The sequence below is a fragment of the Varroa destructor genome, unplaced genomic scaffold (assembly GCF_002443255.2).
Source record: "Varroa destructor unplaced genomic scaffold, Vdes_3.0 BEIS01000005.1, whole genome shotgun sequence".
NCBI classification, from domain to species: domain Eukaryota; kingdom Metazoa; phylum Arthropoda; class Arachnida; order Mesostigmata; family Varroidae; genus Varroa; species Varroa destructor.
Window position 1 is genome coordinate 16,740,135 of NW_019211458.1, and position 19,612 is coordinate 16,759,746.

At 41.2% G+C, this 19,612-nt stretch overlaps 1 protein-coding gene across 3 annotated transcripts in view; it reads right to left on the reverse strand.

The window, feature by feature from the left end:
• The window catches only part of MnM (myomesin and myosin binding protein), a 59,033-nt gene that overhangs the window by 26,672 nt on the left and 12,749 nt on the right, over positions 1-19,612 (reverse strand). For 2 of the 3 annotated variants that reach the window (XM_022807720.2, XM_022807721.2), the window contains exons 1-18: positions 18,338-19,160; positions 16,663-16,874; positions 14,580-14,758; positions 14,007-14,227; positions 13,531-13,764; positions 13,226-13,376; positions 12,874-13,028; positions 12,448-12,610; positions 11,424-11,714; positions 10,743-10,860; positions 9,063-9,235; positions 6,035-6,104; positions 4,783-4,933; positions 4,170-4,239; positions 2,545-2,672; positions 1,777-2,034; positions 1,364-1,514; positions 73-231 (exon numbers count right to left, since the gene is read on the reverse strand). In XM_022807720.2, the coding sequence (XP_022663455.1) occupies positions 73-231; positions 1,364-1,514; positions 1,777-2,034; positions 2,545-2,672; positions 4,170-4,239; positions 4,783-4,933; positions 6,035-6,104; positions 9,063-9,235; positions 10,743-10,860; positions 11,424-11,714; positions 12,448-12,610; positions 12,874-13,028; positions 13,226-13,376; positions 13,531-13,764; positions 14,007-14,227; positions 14,580-14,758; positions 16,663-16,811 (2,821 nt within the window). In that variant the 5' untranslated portion in view covers positions 16,812-16,874; positions 18,338-19,160. Of the gene's footprint in view, positions 1-72; positions 232-1,363; positions 1,515-1,776; positions 2,035-2,544; positions 2,673-4,169; positions 4,240-4,782; positions 4,934-6,034; positions 6,105-9,062; positions 9,236-10,742; positions 10,861-11,423; positions 11,715-12,447; positions 12,611-12,873; positions 13,029-13,225; positions 13,377-13,530; positions 13,765-14,006; positions 14,228-14,579; positions 14,759-16,662; positions 16,875-18,337; positions 19,161-19,612 lie in introns of those variants that run through there. The other variant, XM_086991029.1, reaches the window with a different exon arrangement.

Sequence of the window (19,612 nt, forward strand, 5' to 3'; positions counted from 1 at the left end):
AACTGTAGTAAACGAAATGTACTTAATATAGATTTAAGCAGGCTAAGTATAATGCTAAAATGGCAGCAGTACCTGAACAATCGTGCGTGACAAGATTCATTAGCTCCGACATTTCAATATCCAGCGCCGTGTCGTTCGAAGAGGCGGCGGTACCAACGGGAGAAGCTGAGTAATAACCTGTGTTTTGATACGTGGAGAACTCAGACACCGAATCCAGCGTATCGTCGGCAACTACGCATAAAGAAAAAAAAAATGTGATTTTTATTAATCTAAACAATAAATTTGCCAAAGTTATGTGACATGTAACAGTACTAACAATCCAAGGCACTGCTAATCGATGAAGTATAGGCTCTACTATAACGACTATTAGCTGGTCAAGTTCTACTAGCGTATAGTCAGTTCAGAGGAAGCAAAAATCTCATTTAATGAGGAAAATCAACACTTACTGGTTCCGTTTCTATTTTTGTAAACTAATGGTACGTAAATTTTGTGACATGTTAAATAGCTCCAAAGTATCGAAGAGTTAATTTGTCAATACTCAAGTTAAAATTCGGCAGGGGCATATGTTCATCTATAAAGTAGGATACAGAATAAAATACATAGGAGGTTCATTTCTGATTTAAGTACGCTAAAAAGACCTTCGGCGAAAAACGGCATTCGGTTCTTTCAAAAGCAACAGAAGTCGGACCAGATCAGTTTCCAGCAATCCGAACAGCTCAAAATCGTTAATTCCCATCCCAAATTCTACCTAGCTAGCCTATAAGCATATCATATATTATCTTATGGCATCTTTGATCTCTGCTTGTAATACTGGGCCCGAGTAACTGTCGCCATGCTATCTGTGTGCAAATATTACCCAGGCGCGTCCGGCCACTCCTACCTATTAGCACCGGGGTTGTATTCCGCTATCTTAGGATGGAAATAGCCTTGATTTTAAAAGCTCCATGCGATAGTTAATTCGCAAATGGGTATATTATAAATAAATTATTTCGACTATTTTTTTGCACATTTGGTTCGATGGTAGACGATGAGAATAACTTTTTCTTTTTAAAGCCGACTTTGTGCCTATTCTGTAAGTCAACTTTTAGATCAAATTGTTACTGCGCCTGATGCTCAACCGCACAGCCTTGAACGATTACTTCTAAGCTTACACTCAAGTCGTTGCAGAAGGTTTTGCGTATTTTTCAGCACAAAATTTACCGTAGTGTTCGTTATAGTGATTTACTGGGGAATAAAATTTATGCTTGAAAATTATTTTTTGAAAAAAACATCTTTATAGACTTTCTCCAGACAATTGGCATGGCATATTTATTGGCTTGGGGGATATGAAATACTTAAATACAAGGAGATATGTGCGACTAACTCAACGTCACTTCATCCCATTCTCTCACTGGTTGACTGCCTCCTCCTATAAAGGTTTCAGGAACACAGCTGTCCGGTGACGTTTCTTCGGGAGCTGCCCAAAATTCAGGCCGTATATCCGGTCTTCCTTCTTGTTGCCTAGCAGAAATATCCTAGAAGTAGCAAAATCCAACATACATATAATATCAATACAAACAAATTAATCACATTTATGTAAACCACTCCAGACGTCTATCTGGAATCTCGAAAGGGCATCACTAGTTGAGGAATAACAGAAACGAGACTGCAGGTTTTATAGGCTGCAGCATACATTAAACGTAACTGATGTATTCAATTGCTGTCTTTAATTGATTCGTTTCATATTTAATGCAACGGAAGAGCGACGGGTAGACAGAAGACTGACTGGCATTTTACCTGGAAAATTGAATCTTGATATCCGCCTTGAACCGATACAGACGATGAAGGAACAGAATCATCTTTTCCGCTGGCATCGTCCACGTACTCTGCCTCAGGGCTCATTCTGATCGGGGCCGTTGGCCGACTTGGCCTGCTTCGGCCAAAAATGTTTACAGAGCTCACACGGAATTGATAAACGCTCCCCTCTTTTAGGCCGCATACGTTGTAACTTAAAGCCTGAGTAGTACCGCACTTCTCCCACAATGATTCGCCGTCCTAAAACAAATTAATGTTGCTACTATAATTGGTAATTTTTCTAGATTTCATTATTATTATTATATTGGGCGAAGCTGTCGGCATCTGGCCGAAACCTTTCAGCCGAAATGTTCAATGACCCGCTTTCAAGCAGCCTCTCACATTTGAGTGTTTCTAAAGTTTAGCAATATGTCGCCTTCCACCCCATAGGTCAAGTTTATCAGCGACTATGTAATAGTCGATACTTACTAACGTCATCTAGACACGAAAAAGAAAAACAATTGTTTCAGACCTTCTAGAATTTTGACCTTTAATATTGTTTTATAATTTGTAGTTTATCAAAATTATAAAAGCTTCACTTACTAATATTAGAAAATTATTTATAGATTTTCCTCGAATCTTAGTACATAAGATACTTATCGATCTCAGCATAAAAGTGAGAACAGTGATCTATTCTCACGACATTTAAACGGCTTATTTTTGCGTCTGCCAGTTATTGTCACTGTTTAAATTGGCAGTTTTCCAACTTACACTGAGTTGTTCGATAACATAGCTGGTAATAGGGCTTCCACCATCGTCACTTGGGCTTTGCCATCTGATCACGCAGCTGACATCGTCAAAATCACTTAGATGAAGCTTCACTGGTGGATCAGGTTCACCTAATAGAGACCCGGAAATAGAGATGATCAAAAACAGGCACATAACAGATTTCCAGTGAAGGACTATACTAAAACTAGATTTGAGGCTGTCCGTATTCATATGTGCTATGATGATCAAGAAAGCGTATCCTAAATAGGGCCATAACAGAGCTTCGTCCGATCTGTCAAATTGTACCATTCCTAAGTAAAATAACTGTAAAAATTCAGAGCTCTATATAGCGGTTATACCGAACAGCACAATTAGCGGCTTTGAGGGTCAATCCGTTCTTTTCTGACGCGCTTACAAACCAGTCAACAGCATGATGCGATAAATAACTGCCCAGTCGAACGGCATAGAAATGGCGACGCGAACCTGGAACCTATCGCCTTTAGGTTCAAAGCAACAAGATCAGTTTATACCTGTACAAATATCAGAGGCACAACCTGTATTTCACAGACCACATGTGAAGGGGTGATACAACACACTCCTTGTGACCACTTATAATCCTGGAATGGATGTTGTGCATTGCCAAGGAGAAAAAAACCTAACTTAGTTTGCCATATTTAGGTAATAAAATAGCTTGCAATATTAAATGAGAAGTGCTCGGTACCTTTCGGGAAGTTTGACTACGATGTGATTTAAACTTAAAAAAATACGAGTGCCGGTTATTTATTTAAATACACATAGATTCAAAAATAACAAAGTATGTATATGTTATTTGAGATAAACATTGCATAAAACCAGCATTAGCCATGACAAAGCGGCATCCAGCATCTTGATCGATGCTACTCCATCGCTTTCTCTGGTCTCGAATGAAGTCCAAATTGCATGCTAAGTAGCAAACTTTTAAGCATCTTTCCTGCAGAGTAGGCTGCACTTTTATTATAGGTCGTATCAAAATTAAGCTCAATGTTGCCATTAGGGCAATATCAAATGTCCAAGGCACTCTCTTCAACCGTTTACCAGAACCGGTGCCAAAGTGGTTAGGCCAATGCTATAGGCTGTTGCGCTGTTCATGAACATCACTAACTTGACCAGCTATTTCTCATGAAGCCATACGGTGCGATGGCAAAACAGCCGCAACGCAGTTCCCTCTCAAATGGGGGATAGTTTCAGTGGCCTGCCGGGTTCAGCCACATAGCTAAATGCGTACGCGTATTGTATGTGAATATTCTTATGAACGGAACCGCAGAGCGTTCATGTGAAGATAGAGGTAAAAGGCAGCCTACAACCTAAGTTTAGCGGATCAAAATTGGCACCAGTCCGTATCTCAGTATTACCAATCATTGGCCGTTGCTTGATAGCAAACCACACTCCACTAGGAGTCCTATAGACTACTATAAGAAATATAGTCTTCGCATATGGAAAATAGAAACGCATACGGAAATATATATTAATAGCATACATCTAATTATAATAATAATATGTCCAGCAAGGCTTCCTATATAAGAAAGACGCCGTTACATTGCAGTACTTACTATGATTTTAAACATGCTAACTGATGTTACTGCACTCACCAGTCACTGTGACAAGAACGTCGACCTGCGCGGAACCATACTGGTTGTCGATCTTGAGCGAATAGACCCCCTGAAAATCGGAATAGGTCTTTGTATTAGCTGACCCACAATACATTCGTGCTGTTCACCGACTATACAAAATAGACGTTAAGGCATTTTGATAGAAAATTACAATTCACAAAGAGACTATATCAACCACGCGTTGATGTGAATTGAACAAACCGACCGATTTAACCGTAATAAGTCGTAGGGGGGTAATTGATATACATAAGATCACCGCTAACTTTGACGATCGGCAACGCCATGATGATGTTTAAGGGAACTAAACTGCCGAGTGTTCCAGAAATGTTGGGTAACTCCACTTACTTTATTATACTATAAATATACTATAAAATCCGCTACGAACATAGAAATAACTTACAAAGATTCAGAAAATTCACATAGCCCTAAAGTTTGGACGGTTACGCGTCAGATTTCGGTTGAATGGATCCATACAAATATCATATAGAATTCGAATTTCCTCACAGCGAATTGCTTACGATATACCCTATATAGGACTCATTATTTAGTTCATTGCTATTCTATGTTTCCTGGAGGTATGGTCTATGTTTACCTGGAGGTTTCTATCGACTTCTTCAATTTCCAGCAGCGCGTTTCCACAGTCGAAACAAGCTGTCACTCCCTCACGGCTGAGGTCGAAGGGTGCACCATTGTGAAGCCAGATGGCTGTTGGCTTCGGACTACCCACGTAAGGCAACTTGATACTATTGAATGTAAACCGTTATAAAAGACTATGATTATGGGAATGCTTCAACAAGCTAAAACGATAAAGTTTATTGTGTCAAAATAAATGGAAAAGTTCCAGCCATCTATCTCTAGCTTATTTAACGAAGTCAAATTTCGAAACTCTACGTTACATGCTGCAGTTGTACTCCACCCAAAATAAGCATTACCTGTTTATCCTATTAAAATCAAAGAAGGAACCGTTGATCTGGTCGCACAACGTACACCCATCAATACAGATACTGGCACAAAGAGGACTAATATTATATTTTTTCTCTCACATATGCACTCACGCGTCTCGCATTAAACCATTTCAATAAAAGCTATACATCTTTTACCCGCAAGACGTTTTCACCTCGATATTTACGCGTCTTGTTGCCATATATCCGTCACCTACTCTTCTAAGTTCTCTGGATTTCCTTAGTACAGCACATTATTTTGACCTCCCGACGACAACCATTTTGCCGAAAAACATAGCAGATTTAACGTTGGTTACAATGGCGAAACGCCGATTAAGCTTATTTCGATCTAACGTTCGAACTTCTTCCGCTAGCCACAAGTCATGCTAACAGAAGCAACGCATCTGATCGAGCAGGGAAAAGGCACCAAACGATATCAATAGCGTTGATAGTTCGAAATTCTGCAATACCTCGCACGCACGCACGGACAGACAGACAGCCAGCCAGCCAGCTGCAACAGGACGGCTACAACAACCTGAAAATTTACGCACAGAACTCTTGACCACCACAGTTTTCCGCTCGTATGTTTAAGTTATTGCCATCGAATTGGTTTTGTAGCTGCGATTGAATCGCTGACGTTCAGCTGCCTCGGTGCACTCCAACAACAGGCTAACGGCGTTCTTATGAAGTATTGTAGTTCGACGTTTATGGGTGTACATCGTTGTGTATAAACGTGTTTGTGTGTGGGTCTCCGTGTATGCGTGAACCATGGCAGGAAGAAGTAGGTCTCGAGCAAATTTGTCGACTCTCTGTGCTTTGGCCGAAACAGTTGCAGCTACTTTAGCGTTTAGTGATACAGGTTGTGATGTTACAGACAGCATTTACTGCCTCTCCAGTACCCACCTTAGCGGGTCGCCGGCATCGAAGCAAAGGCCCTGCGAGTAGCGGGCTACAGGCAGAATCTCCGGCCGGGCTGCAAGTAACAAATATATAGAACACACACATGAATACATACGATATGAGCCAATGGGAACACAAGCAGCAACAAGAAACACAGCATATACGGGGGTCGTACGGCAGCATACAACAACGACAGAGAAAAGCACGTTTTCTTCTGCGCGATGGCGAAACTGTGTACTCAAACAGATCAGAGGTAGGTTTAATGATCAGTCTATACCGTAATGCAACGCGAGCTTTTCTACGACAACTTAGAGTTACGTGGGGGGGCAAATAAAATTAAGCACAGCGAGAGAACTGAACGGAAATGCTTTGTAAGGGCAAGTGGTCGTCAAAAATCTCCCACATTGCTTGTCGTGAATATAACAGCCTGATGTGAATAGATGAACACATCGATCATCGGATCATGAAATGGGGTGATTTCATAGAAAAAGCTTTTTCAAGAATTCAGTACCTGAGTTGGCCATGCAATTTAAATAACTATAATAAAAATTAAAGCGACAAAAAAAATAACTTCTGGTAAACTTCGAATAACTCTAAGCCAACAACTTTAAGAAACGGATATGAGTTTTGCTCTATTAACACCCAGACACGATCTGGTCATACCAGTGACTGGGCCTTGGAGAGCCCCAAACAAGATGAAGAAACAAATGAACTTGCGCGATCTGCAAGCTTCATAATAATTACACTGCTGCCCATGATTCCTGTTCCACATAATTTCCAGTCTGCTGTATATCTTTTGCACGCTGTATATCATCATCATCAGTATGAATGATGTATAAGACACGGTAATTGGTGAAGTTCGGTTTGTCGTCTATTTTTCACCGCGGACGAGTTCGGCCTTTGCGTCGGTATCAGAATAATGACTAGCGTGACTGTGGCGCAGCTCTCACAGACGAGTACCCGGCGGCATGCGATGAAAGGGTGTGCATAACAGCGCACGCGAGAGAAAAAGGCAGATAGTTGGCCATGTTATGAGCTCACCAAGCATTGGCAAGCTAAACGACTGCAACTTATGCCTAGTTTCGTGCGAAGGGGTGACGTCAGTGGCGATGCGGGGTGAAGTAAAGTTGTTAAATACAAAAGCGAAATCGGCAGCTACGTTTGGCTGAAGTGCGCCTCAGGTGGGCTGACTTACGATTGGCAGGCTCTCGGTGTACGTGGAGGTCTAACGAACAATTAGACGGACAGAAGGAGAGAGAGGGGGAGAGGGGGGAGAAAAGGCTGAAAAATCGAGACGCGACAGCGAGGTCTGCTATTCCGAGATCAAGGAATAAGATAATGTCAATACGATAAGGTGGTGCGTCGTTTCGGGGCAAGGAAACTGAAAGATGACCGTGGCGAGGCGTAACGGGCATGAACCGAGACATCTTTATGGTTTGCTTAAGAGAATTTTCTATTCGACTAGAGAAAGCTCTTCTGGCATTATGGAAAGCCGCTACGCAGTCTGTCAGGTCTTTGAATCGACGAACTCTGGTTGCGCGCGTATATGTTTCGACTAGCAAGACTACCAACAAAGTGATAACACGCTGAGTGTCGGCTGTTATTAGCAGAATGGGTATCAACGGTCAGATGGAGAAAAATACAATCATTTGGTGGTGGTCTTTTATACTGACGCAAAACAGCCTGAAAGATAGCAGATTATCTCATGCATAGCGGATTGCATCTACGTAAAGTCAATTTACTATATGAGTGTTAAGAAAAAAGGCTACAGTTGGACTTAGGAACATGGTACATCTTCTGTTTGGTACATGCTCACCCGTATGCATATCCATCTAGTTCATAGATCATAAAACTAAGTATAGTTTTTAGCTCAAGGTGATTTTTGTAAAGGTTGAAACTTCGCAGCGTCTCTCTCCACATCCGTGGCATTAGTTACTACGACCTTCGCAAGTATAATTATTTTGCATCAAATGTATTACAGAATTGATTTTGAAAGCAAATTTTCGTCTAGATCATAACTTGGAATCTGTCATCCTACCTAGCCACTAATGAGTGGCTAAAGACAACAAGGGGCGTCCTAAAAATCCAATAATTACCGGCATATAGCGTTGATTCGTTTTACGTCGTAGACTTTATCAATTGTAATATGCTATAATTAGCAATGAAGTACATCAAATCAGCGCTACCACAGAGAATTTCCCGCGTTTCTCAGCTTCGAACGCGTATTAACTTACAATGACTACAACCGATTATCTGTTTGTTCTAGTAAACGTGCCCTACAGAGACATAGTTCGCTGGAAAAAGCTGACGGACAGTTGATTGTCACACGGACGCGACAAGGATATTAGAGAGTACGAGACAAACACCGCTCTTCAGGCTTCGATCCGAGTCACGCGAGCCAATGAATCAGGTATCGGTCTACACGTGATAGCGACCTTATGCCTGCTAGACCCGTACGTTGTATGCTAGGTAACGTGTGCGAGCCACGTGCGGGTCCGACCAGCTTTCGGATGTTATACGTCTGGTCTAGAATCGAGGATGCCAGGAAACGCTATCGGAGCACGTCAATATAGTTTGTGGTAAGGTTGTCAACGTTCAAGGCTGGTAATGTTTTTGTTTTCTTACGAAATTCAAACGATTTCAGGACAGACATTCCATAGTTACAAATGCTTACAGCTTAGACTAAATAGGTGATTTTTACTGTATGTCAAAAAAGGTTTCTTTAATGCCGATATGAGTATGTTAAGAATCATAATGGCTAATCGAATGTCCCTTACCACGTTTTCCAATATATATATATATATATATATATATATATGTATATATATATATGGATGGCGCCTATTGCTCGATGTGTTCGTAAGACAACGAATGCCTCTCAAGTCCTCAATGAAACAGTTTATCAGTACTTTTTGTGAAAAGTCAATTATCTTTAGGTAAAATAACGGCATTTTATAGCCCAGAAGATTGGGCCTTATAGGTAAGAGAGGTAGTCATGGTAAGTGTTTCGAAAGAATATTATTTTACGTACCATGTACCGATAATGTGGCCTTAGAGTGTGCATTTCCGGCGACGTTACTGGCCTGGCACGCAAGTCCACCCTCATCTTCCATCATGACCGGACTAATCCTTAGTGAACTAGCGCCCTCGACACTCAAAACTTCAAAGCGGCCCGAAGCTTCTAAGAGTGTTCCGTCCCTTGTCCTAAATACGACAATGTAACAACAATGGCAATATGAGCCGAAGCAAATTTGTACAGCAGTTTTTAATTTTATTACTTGATGTTTTTGTGTGGCAATATTTCTATCTGTGCGGGGCGTTTATTGCTAAAGTGTGTTTAGTATACGACATTGGGTTTAATCGACCAAAACGAATAAATCGGTGCAGGTGGTTAAATTTTTGGTTCTGTACTCTCTGATTAATGTATTGATCGGTTTTCCCTTAAGGTATGACATTTTGGACAAAATTGTTAGCAAAATTCTTTTATAAGTTTATGCCGGTATCACGTGCCCGTTTTGGTTAAGATTCCGTCTATCTTTAAATATGCTCTGTTGAGAAGCTGTCAAACTCACTGTGTGTCATATCATAAGACATGTCGTATAACTTGAGCTGTCAACTATCGTTTTACCCGCTTTGACCTATTTTCAACCTAGGATAGCGTTTTAAAATCGTCCACCGTGAACCGTTGTAGAATTCACTAAAACTGAACGGCTAGACGACGCGGATTCATCTCTATGCTTTATTTATCATATCTAGTTTTGGGAGAAAAATAGGTTTTTCTGAAGAAATCCAGCCATATATATTTATCCTAATAAGACAAACGTCTCTGAAGACAGAAATGGGTGTCGCTGCGTTAGCAGTCAATCAGTCAGAGCAGAAAAACACGCTCAAGATATCATCGACGCGGAGTAGAAAGATGGAAGTCCTGAATTAATACGAGTACCCTTCACAACAACTACGGTTCTGTCGTGGAAGAGAACTTATTTTAGTTAATGTACGGAAGTCTAATGGAATTGAAGAAACCGTAGCTCACGGATGTCTACGTTGGCTGAATGAAATCGTTCGTTAACAGGATATCCCAGAAACAAATCCATTGCAAAAAGTTCCCAAAAACGACTTTGGGTTGATTGGGAGTCATGCTGTACTCGATCTGGCAAAAATGACTGATTATACAGGTGACTAGTGAAGAGTACAGCGTAAGCTTTAAGGATTGACCCAAACACGATGGTAATATCGTTCAGTTTGCGAAGTGCCCTAAAAAAATACTAGGCTATTCTTAAATATTAAGCATTTAAGACCGCTCCATATATTTGATAATGTAAGAATGTTCCAATTTATCATGACCTTTTTTTGAATGCTTTTGAAATTATAAATCTGCCCTCGGCTCAGGAACAATATTTCAAAAGTCAATACCAAAGAGTATTTTACGATACTGTTATGAGCCCATTCTAATGAGATGAGCTCTTTTGATAGACCAAAACAGAGCATGTACACGTACGCAAGTATTACACAGAAAAACAGCGATCTATAATTAATTCGAAAAATAAAAATTATTAGCCGCTTGTAAATTTGATACTGATGAACTCGCAAAAAAGGCAAGTTCTAAATTTATCTATAGTTCAGATGAATCATACGATTAGTTACGAGAAACGACCACAATCAGCATTTCTAACATTTTGCTAAGAATCATGCAAAGCAAATAATTACGCACCATACGACCTCCGGACCTGGCTCGCCGTAGAATTCAACATCGAACTGGATAAGATCTCCCGCAAGGGCGGTCAGATCTTGAAGATCCTTTGTGAAGCCAGGCTCACGAATATTGCCCGCTAAAATACAAATGCTCATACGTAAGGTATTAGCCTGCTCTCCGACTCCGATATCGGCGCGTGTGGTTTATTTTAGAATTTCACAGATATTTCGAATAAAAATACCTAAGCATTGAAAGGTCAGATCCAGGCGTCTTGCAGTCGTTAGTATTAAAGCCTAGCTCTCGGATTTACAGACAATCCTACACATTCCAGCTACATGAATCTGAACTTTCCAAGTACCAAAAAATTTATCGTTTCTAGAATTAGACAAACTAGTAGACGAAGAAAGATTTTTTTTTTAGCATTAATCCAAATTCTGCATTTCATTTTGTGAGTGACATAACGCAGTTAATACCATACCGTATATGTGTATATTTTGATAGGATATGGAACTCTCACACAATGCTTATACAATTGTCGCCGTTTAAAGCGACTACATGTACATACAATGTTTCTACATGCGATTAGACATCTTCAAATTAGGCCTTTGTTAATATATCCGATTTGCTAGGTAAGATCTACATGACTATTAGCTGTCAGTGAGGATCTAGTCGTGTGCACTATCATCGGCGTTCACTTGCCAGTGACGGCGATCGGTTCCGAGATGCGTGAAGCCCTTCCTATTCCATGTTCGTTTTCGGCACTGACCCGAAAAACATACTCGATGCCCGGGAAGAGGCCGTCGCAGAGAAGCTTTGTGTCGCAAAAGTCTGCTGGTGGACTAACGAGTTGCCAGTCCTCTTCGTCCAGCCGAGAGCGCTCAACTAAGTAGCAGGTTACCTCGACTTCGACAGCGGGCCACGAGACCACAACTGAACGGGGTTTAGAGTTGCAAACTTCGACAGTGGGCGCGTCCGGTTGGGGCGGGCGTACTACAATAAAAGAAAATGACCATAAATAAAATACGAACAGATAATGCCGTAGCCAATCCGCAGAACTCATACGTTCCAGCGTACCTTAATCTTGTGATACATACATATGGATATACCGTGTCAACATCAAATGACTACGATGTCATTCAGTAATTCAGGTATATATATTATCAGGAGAAGTTCTGCATCATCAGCTGCAGAAAAGTCGTATCAGCCATTGTTCATATAATTCTTATATCAAGATTCTTGTGAATCAGCAGGACTTTATTACTAGCATAAAAAGCAGAGACATTTTATTTTATTTATAGTAAAACCGAGAAAAGGTGGGAGGTTTGCCTCAAGCAAATTAGTAGCGTATATAATCCCCATTTTTACAATGGATCCAGCTTTCAGACGCGGCTCTGTCAAAAGCTAAATAAAGTCTTTAAATCTATAAAACCAACTCTATTATATACAGACGCCTTCAGCTCAATAAAGATCGCTCTTTGCGACTTTGCTTTGTATTGTAGATAAATCAATTCCAGTTTTCTCTAGGCAAAGTTCGGAACAACGTTCAAGCTTTTAAGTTCAGTAATGGATCCTGCAAGACGCTCTGCCATTATTGTTGGTCTACTGGCATGTATGTACGAGTTTTGGTGTATTTGAAAAAAAAATACTATTTTTTGTGTGTTTGTACGCTGCTTTGTGTTCTATAATGTAAGACTTTAAGAAAACGTTTCGGCATTCAACACACTGGAAGCAGTTTTCGCTCGCGTGGGTATCTTTCCAACAAGCGCTTCTCCCACTCCAGCCTCATTGACGGCGTACACACGGAAACAATAGTAATGGCCCTGCGTCAAGCCATTGACGATCAAAAACGTCTCAGGACCGTCGGTCTCATGATGACTCTTCACGACCTAAAAAGGTTGACAAAGTAAAAACTGTAAACAAAGCAATTGACGGAAGAGAATCCAAAGGTTTTTTCCATCAATTACTCCTCCGAGGGTTTAAGGTTAACCTAGCAAGTCAGCACCAAGGTATTCATAAAATAATTATAGATAATTTTCTTTCTCTATTTACACAAGCTGTGTGGCGTTGGCGGGACTTAAAGAAGCGACTTCTGGTCCCTTTCAATCAGAGGCTTGGCTATACATAATTATATACGTTTGGCTGAACGTACGTCCGCCTCGAGTATTTCTCTTTGTTCAATAATATACGCCTCAATTGGTCCACCGCCATCTTCTAAAGGCGTTTTCCATGAAACCATCATTGATGTCGCAGATATGTTCTTGACATTGACAGGGCCTCGGGGTGCGCTGGGTGGAACGACCACTCCTGAACAAACGGGCACATTAAATTGGGAAGGTTATTGACGCGCATATTTTATTCAGCAATATGACTTTTAATATGTATAGCAACTCTGTCGATTGTTGTTAAATGTTCAACGTCCGCTCCTGGAGGTATCAAATTTAGCGTATCCATTCCCACGTTAGGTAAGTTTTTACATTTCTTGATTGCTTTAGTTAAAATACCTTTAGGGCGTATGATAGCAATAGGCGACTCGAGAAGAAGTGGGGGGCTAACACCAAGTTCGTTAATTGCTGCAACCCGTACGAGATACTCGTGGCCTTCTAAAAGGTCCCGCGCGGTAAAGATGCATACGTCAGCTTCCACGTTGCCAACCTATGATCAAATAAAATTATATCTTAACCATATTTTAATCGGTCGATTACTTGATATTCATTATATTTCGTAAACAATAACTAAAATCGTCTTCGATACATAAAGGAAACCTTTCTTTGCTTTGCTGAAGTGTCATAATCTCTGAAAAACTTACTTCAATCCATATTCTTCGTGTGACTTCCCGTATCCAAATGGCGTATCCTTGAAGTGGAGCTCCTCCATCATTCTCGCAGGGTCCCCATTCAACGTACATCGATGAAGGCCCAGTGACCGTAGGAACAAGTGGGCCTCGAGGTGCATTCGGTTTTCGAGTTCCAGTTTTTAAGTTAACTAGACTAGCAGTTTTTAGGGCCACAAGCGAACTTCCTGCGCGGTTTTCCGAGTGAACCTATTTAAGTAAAACTGCTTAGACAAACGAAGCTATGGCCAGCTCGTGAGAACGTTTTGATGAAGTTTCGGCGGAAGAAATGACTCTACTTTTTTGCTTGTGGGCAGCGCTAACTAATGCCGCCTCAGTTGTCTTTCGATAAACTCCAATGACAAAATTTTGTCTTTACTTAAGTGACATAGCTCCTTAACACAAATATGTAATAAGTAGGTTCGCTTCCTTTAGTGAAGCGTTTCATGTACCTTGAAACTGTATCTGTAGTGGTTATCCAGGTTCTGTATGGTGCACTCCTGAATGTCTCCTTCGACGGTCATTATTCTACCCCATTGATCTGTATCCTGACGCCGTTTCCATATGGAATAGCCTTCGACGGGACCCGAGATCGGCTGACGCCACGAAAGTGAACACGACCGACTCGTCGTGCAGGTTATGTGAAGTGGGCCCTCAGGTGGATCTGGCAGGTCTGTGCAATTTAAAATCAATTTGAATTGACTGGAGAATTTGGTCTCTGATTTTTCGAACATGTTAGATTCGATGCAACCAAATCGAGCGCACTTGAAATGTCTCCTTTAGGGTGAAAGCCATTCCCAGTCATCAACGATTCTGAGTGCGATTGAGATCTATTTGTCACACGAATTTTTTTTAGATAAAAATGTCCACAAACATTTTTTTGCAGCTTTCAGCATACGTCAATAGAAGACAGCTACTAGCTCAGAATAAATATGAATAGTAAGAATTTAGATAAATATCCTACATAAAGCGCAGTAAATGTATCTGTTAATGAGGTTCCTACTTCCCAATCACACGTCACTCACCAATAAGGCATTTAGTGAAAACCTTTACTTTCGATGATGGTTCGCTGATGCCATTGTCATTCAGAGCTAGCACTCTGTAGAAGTATTCGCTGTTTTCAAGAATATCTCCATCAACAAATGATAGCTGCCCGGGATCGATGTACCCGACCTCCTGGAACACACCGTTCTCCTCAGTACACCTGCATAAACGGAAAAATAAAATGATAACGTTAACTGCAGCAGCAATGGCAGAACTCCTTTATCGTTCAGCAAGAATAGTGGTAAAATGGTCAGCAAAATGGATTCACTGAACGTATTCGAAAAGTTAATATTTTAAATAAATACATCATTCATAGGACAAGCTAAAAAAGGCTTCTCCAGGTCCCGTCTTTTATTAACCTCTTCTTCAGGCTCATTTAATTCCAGATTGTTTCCTCTAATCCACAGGATATGCGATGACAAAAGTGGCTTTCGTTTCGTAAAGCCTACTGGATCTGGTTTTTCCGAGAACTATACTATTATTATTGCTCTGAAAACCGGTCTGGCTAGTGACGATACCATTTTATCGCGCTCACATTTTCCGGAAAAACGTAATGGGTTCGACAAGACCACAGGCTCCAGATCATAGCACATGTGTGCCTTGTCCCTTATATCCTTGCATGAGTTCGACCCGCATATTTACATGGACAACTAGCCCCTACAGAGAAGGGAGTTCTTGAAGATTTCACGAGTTCCACCCTGTACTTAGTGATGGAACTCGTGGGACCTTCAAGAACACGCAAACTAAGAATCACTTACGAGGAGTCGCTTTCAAGCGTCTAAAACGAATACATTTGAAGAGTTGAGTGCTTATTCACATGGTTCCCTCGACGGGTCCGTTTCAGGGTTAAAATCTAAAATATCTTTTTTGAGCGCGTTGGTCTCAGGCCGATTTTCCTAAGGCTTCAGATTTGAAAGACAAGCAATGGTTTGAATTATAGCCGAATCCAAGAATCGTTTGCCTAGGTGGATGAACATCACCTCTGAGAGGCTGATATTATAGTAGCTACAGCCTTTACTAGAATACATGTAACAAAGTCCGGTTGTGATTGCATACCATAGCTTTACGAACTATAGTAAAAAGAAATGTATCTCGTAAACCTTGTTTTAACGAGGTGCACTCTAGACTATTACGGTAAATAAGATCTTTCATTCTAATGATTCTAAACAAGTTTGGCCTTGTAGCCACAAGGCTGATTTCGACGTTTATGATTATTTTTTCTAATGATGATTTCTACTAATAAGTAATTAGCAACAAGCATCACTATGTTGGTACCGTAGTCTCGTGGTTTATCCAATTTATGGTATATCAGCGACTCGAACAAAAAGGTACATACAATTCATACATGAAAAACTCCACTCTGGACTATTCGAGTCCGCATTATTTGTTCCCCTCGCGTCGCGCTTTTATTGCTTTAAGAATAAAGTGGCGTGATTAAGCACGTGTTCATATTAGAGCGCCGCTAGCGTCCTTAACTGTCAAGATTAAACGACAAAAACAACGCAAAGGGTCGCTTCGTCGAGGTTGGCCATTTTGCGTAGGTCGGTATCGTAATATTTTGTACTTTTCCACAGTGTACAAAATATGTTGCTAGAAAATCCTGCTCAGGTCTAATTTCTATATGCGTTCATTGTAGATGCACTCTGATGGGCCGGAGACAAAATCGACGTGGAACAGATTTACACGCGAGGGCCACCGTCTAAATCAAAGTACGTGCCTCTTGTCCTGAAGGAAATCTTCGTCCTTGCTGATTGTGCATTTAATATAATAAGCCTATACGCTCAAGACGGCTACTCAAACTTTCTTAGTTGTGTAAAAAGCACTGAGCAAAGTATCGATGCATACCACACTTGCGATGCTAGTAAAAAGGAAGTTTCCTTCTGTTAATGCATTGAGCGCAAGAGTACTACATATGTGGGTAGCGTTGTTAATCATGTAAACCCAGACAGAGACTCAATGTAAATGATAATTTCATGTAAATTTCGAATCGACTCAAAGGTTATCGTACCGATTTATTAGTTGAGATTGTCCGCCTTCTAAACTTTGAGTAGTTAAGATACGTACCTTTCGACCAGATATGAGTTGATCTTCGACCCGCCATAGTCCTGCGGACTCTCCCATCGCAGGCGAACTAGGTCAGCCTCAAAATCGTACTCCCCTACAAGATCATCAGGAGGTCCTGGTGCCGCATCCGAACTGGCCGGTATGTACATTATGTTCAGTCGGGTGTTCTCGCGGGTCGTCCAGTAATTGCACACATACGATCAACGCTTCCTCTAAAATGGCCAAATTAGCTGTCACTAGTTCTATAAAGTGGCATTTTAGCAGTAGTCGATAAAAACACTTCTGTCCTTAGCAGCTGTTTCCTAATATATATCACAACTACATGATTGTTGTATTAAAAACTGAGTAACAATAATGACATTTTCACTAATAGGATGATGCCTCTCGCCACTATCATCGTCATCATCATAGGTGATCTACAGAGCAATTGACTGTCCAAAAAAAAAAGCCCAAAACCGACGATTATCAAACTATTGTATGAATTGTACAGCTGACTACTATGTGTGAGATCCTATTAGCATAGTGTAAAATAAGGCATTTTCCGAGAGTCATTGTTTCTCCTGAAATGTTTCTGCGAAGTTCTAGAGTCCAGCAAAAGCGGGGGCTTACAAATGGATTGACTCTGTCACCGATACAACTTTTTCTATATCAGTACATCTCTTAAATGTTTTCCGCTGAAGTAAGTAGTTCTTGATAATTCAGTATGTAGGTCAATTTGAGCAGATCTAAGCTTACTGATCAGACTCGTCCTGTCCATGAGCGCTTCTTTTGCATAACATGTACCCAGATCATTAACTTTCGTTTATATATGCAGCTTTATAAATAATATGATTGGGCTCACATTTTATATTTTCCACATAAGAGATACAAATACGGTACGCTATGGGCATTCAACACCCGCAGGGCTGTATAGAACTGAAATAAACACGATCTGTTGTCGTCTGACAACTTGAACGTGTCAACCAAAATCAGTTAAAGTAACTTTAGCTTTGCAAAGACATAATGGAACTTCTAACCAAACGTATGCAATGAACCTGATACCTTTAACAAAGTATTTACAATTCTCTACAGGAAATTGTCGTGTGTTTTTTGCCTCTGTAAATCTATTCGAAAACAAAAGATACCTATCGAAAGAACCAGTGATCATTGTTCTTCACTGCCGCCAAAGATGACTCAATGCAATCGTTCTACTTAAAAGTCTAGTAAAGTCTGAATGCAGAGGTACCCGCGATAAACAGCGGCCAATTGGAAAATATTTAAAAACAATGCAGGAGAGCAAAATCCACCAGACGTGGACAACACGACCCTATTCAACCGTATAAATAAGGTCTAATTAACTGAATACTAATCTATCATGTTGAGCTATATAAGCTTCGGACATTAATCCGGCCACTTGTATTATAAATAAAAATACAATACCGAATTTCGAATACATGTCTAATTTTCTTTCTTTAAATTAAGTTGCTTGTTTCAATTTTATATCTATTTTCTACAGGTATCATAATTAGCATTAGGTGAGAAACCGCGCCGATAAGTCGACATGACCTCACATTTGTCATTCAGAAAAAAAGGGTCTGTAATTGTCAGTCTATAGCACCAAGAAGTACCGCAGCATTTGTATACACAAGAAGCTCGTACATTATTCGGTATTTAATGCCTGCTTCTAAACTCTTACCTCGACTTAACTCCTGCAAGTTCTTTATGCACCGGACCACCGTTGTCTTCATATAGCTGATAATGAGTGCGTCCACAGAACACTAAATGGTTCAGCTAAACCAAAGACTACTCGTATTTTCTAGCTCTGTTTTCGTCCGAATTTTCGGTTATATTTAATATGAACGCCGGAGTACACGGTTATGCACAGATATACACTGAGGAGCACAGTAAGGTTATGTTTTCATCGTATGTTCATAATGTTTTTTCATGGTTCACCATCACGAACTCTTTCAACTGTAAGACCTACCCAGGCCAACACGGTTTGTGGGTCAGCTGTTGTTCCAGCTAGCCAAAAAACACCCGCTCATTGCTCGCATCTACGGAATATGTTCATAGATACTCGCGCAGTGCAAAGCTCATGAACAGGCCATGCCGGTTTGCAGCTCAGCCGAGCGGAGACCGGGTCCACCAGCTGGCCCGCTGTCGCCGCTGGAACAAAACCTAGGACACGACTTCCATCGGGTAACGACACGAGAGCAATAACGGCGGCCTGGTCGCGCACCTCTTATGTGTGAGTAACCGACCCGTGTTAACACAAAACCCTTCTGACTGGCCACCTTTCTTAGCCACCGGACGGTATCTCTATTGCAGCTCTAATAGGCTAATCTCAGCTAGCCTAAGCCAGAGCGCAGCGCAAGCCAAACCGCTCGCGCGGACTCCGGCTTGTTTGCCTGTTGTTGTCCTGCTGGGCCCGCGAATCACGGTGATGGTGTAGGGATGGCTCGTGGTGCCATCGGCTCTGCGCCGAAGACAGCTTTTGGACCTGGCAGCTTCTAGTTGTTGTTATTGCCAGGCTCAACAATAGCGCCAGCGTATAGTCTTGATTATAAACTGTTACAGTAATTGAGCACGGTAGTAGCCTGCAGATGCCGTCGAGTTCGCGATGTCCCTTTGAAGTTATAGACTTGATGGTGGTTGGCGGGTTTCGCGGACCGAGGTACTTTCAACGATCAAAAGCCGGTGTCGTCTTGCAGGTCCCTTATCGCGACTAACATTGTTGTTCTCGTGTCACCGCATGCTAATCATTTTAGTGAACGTGCTCCTTTGGCCAGATAGAACCACAGCCACAGAGAGGACGTTGAGCCGAACTCGTTAAGCCCATGGTCCCTATAGTGTCTCACGAGTTTTGTTCTACCGGTAGACCAGCTAAACATCGTTGAGCTTTCCTTCCTCCCGTCGACCCTTCTTCACAAGCCACTGTCAGTGACACGGTCCGTATGTTCGTGGCGCTGCT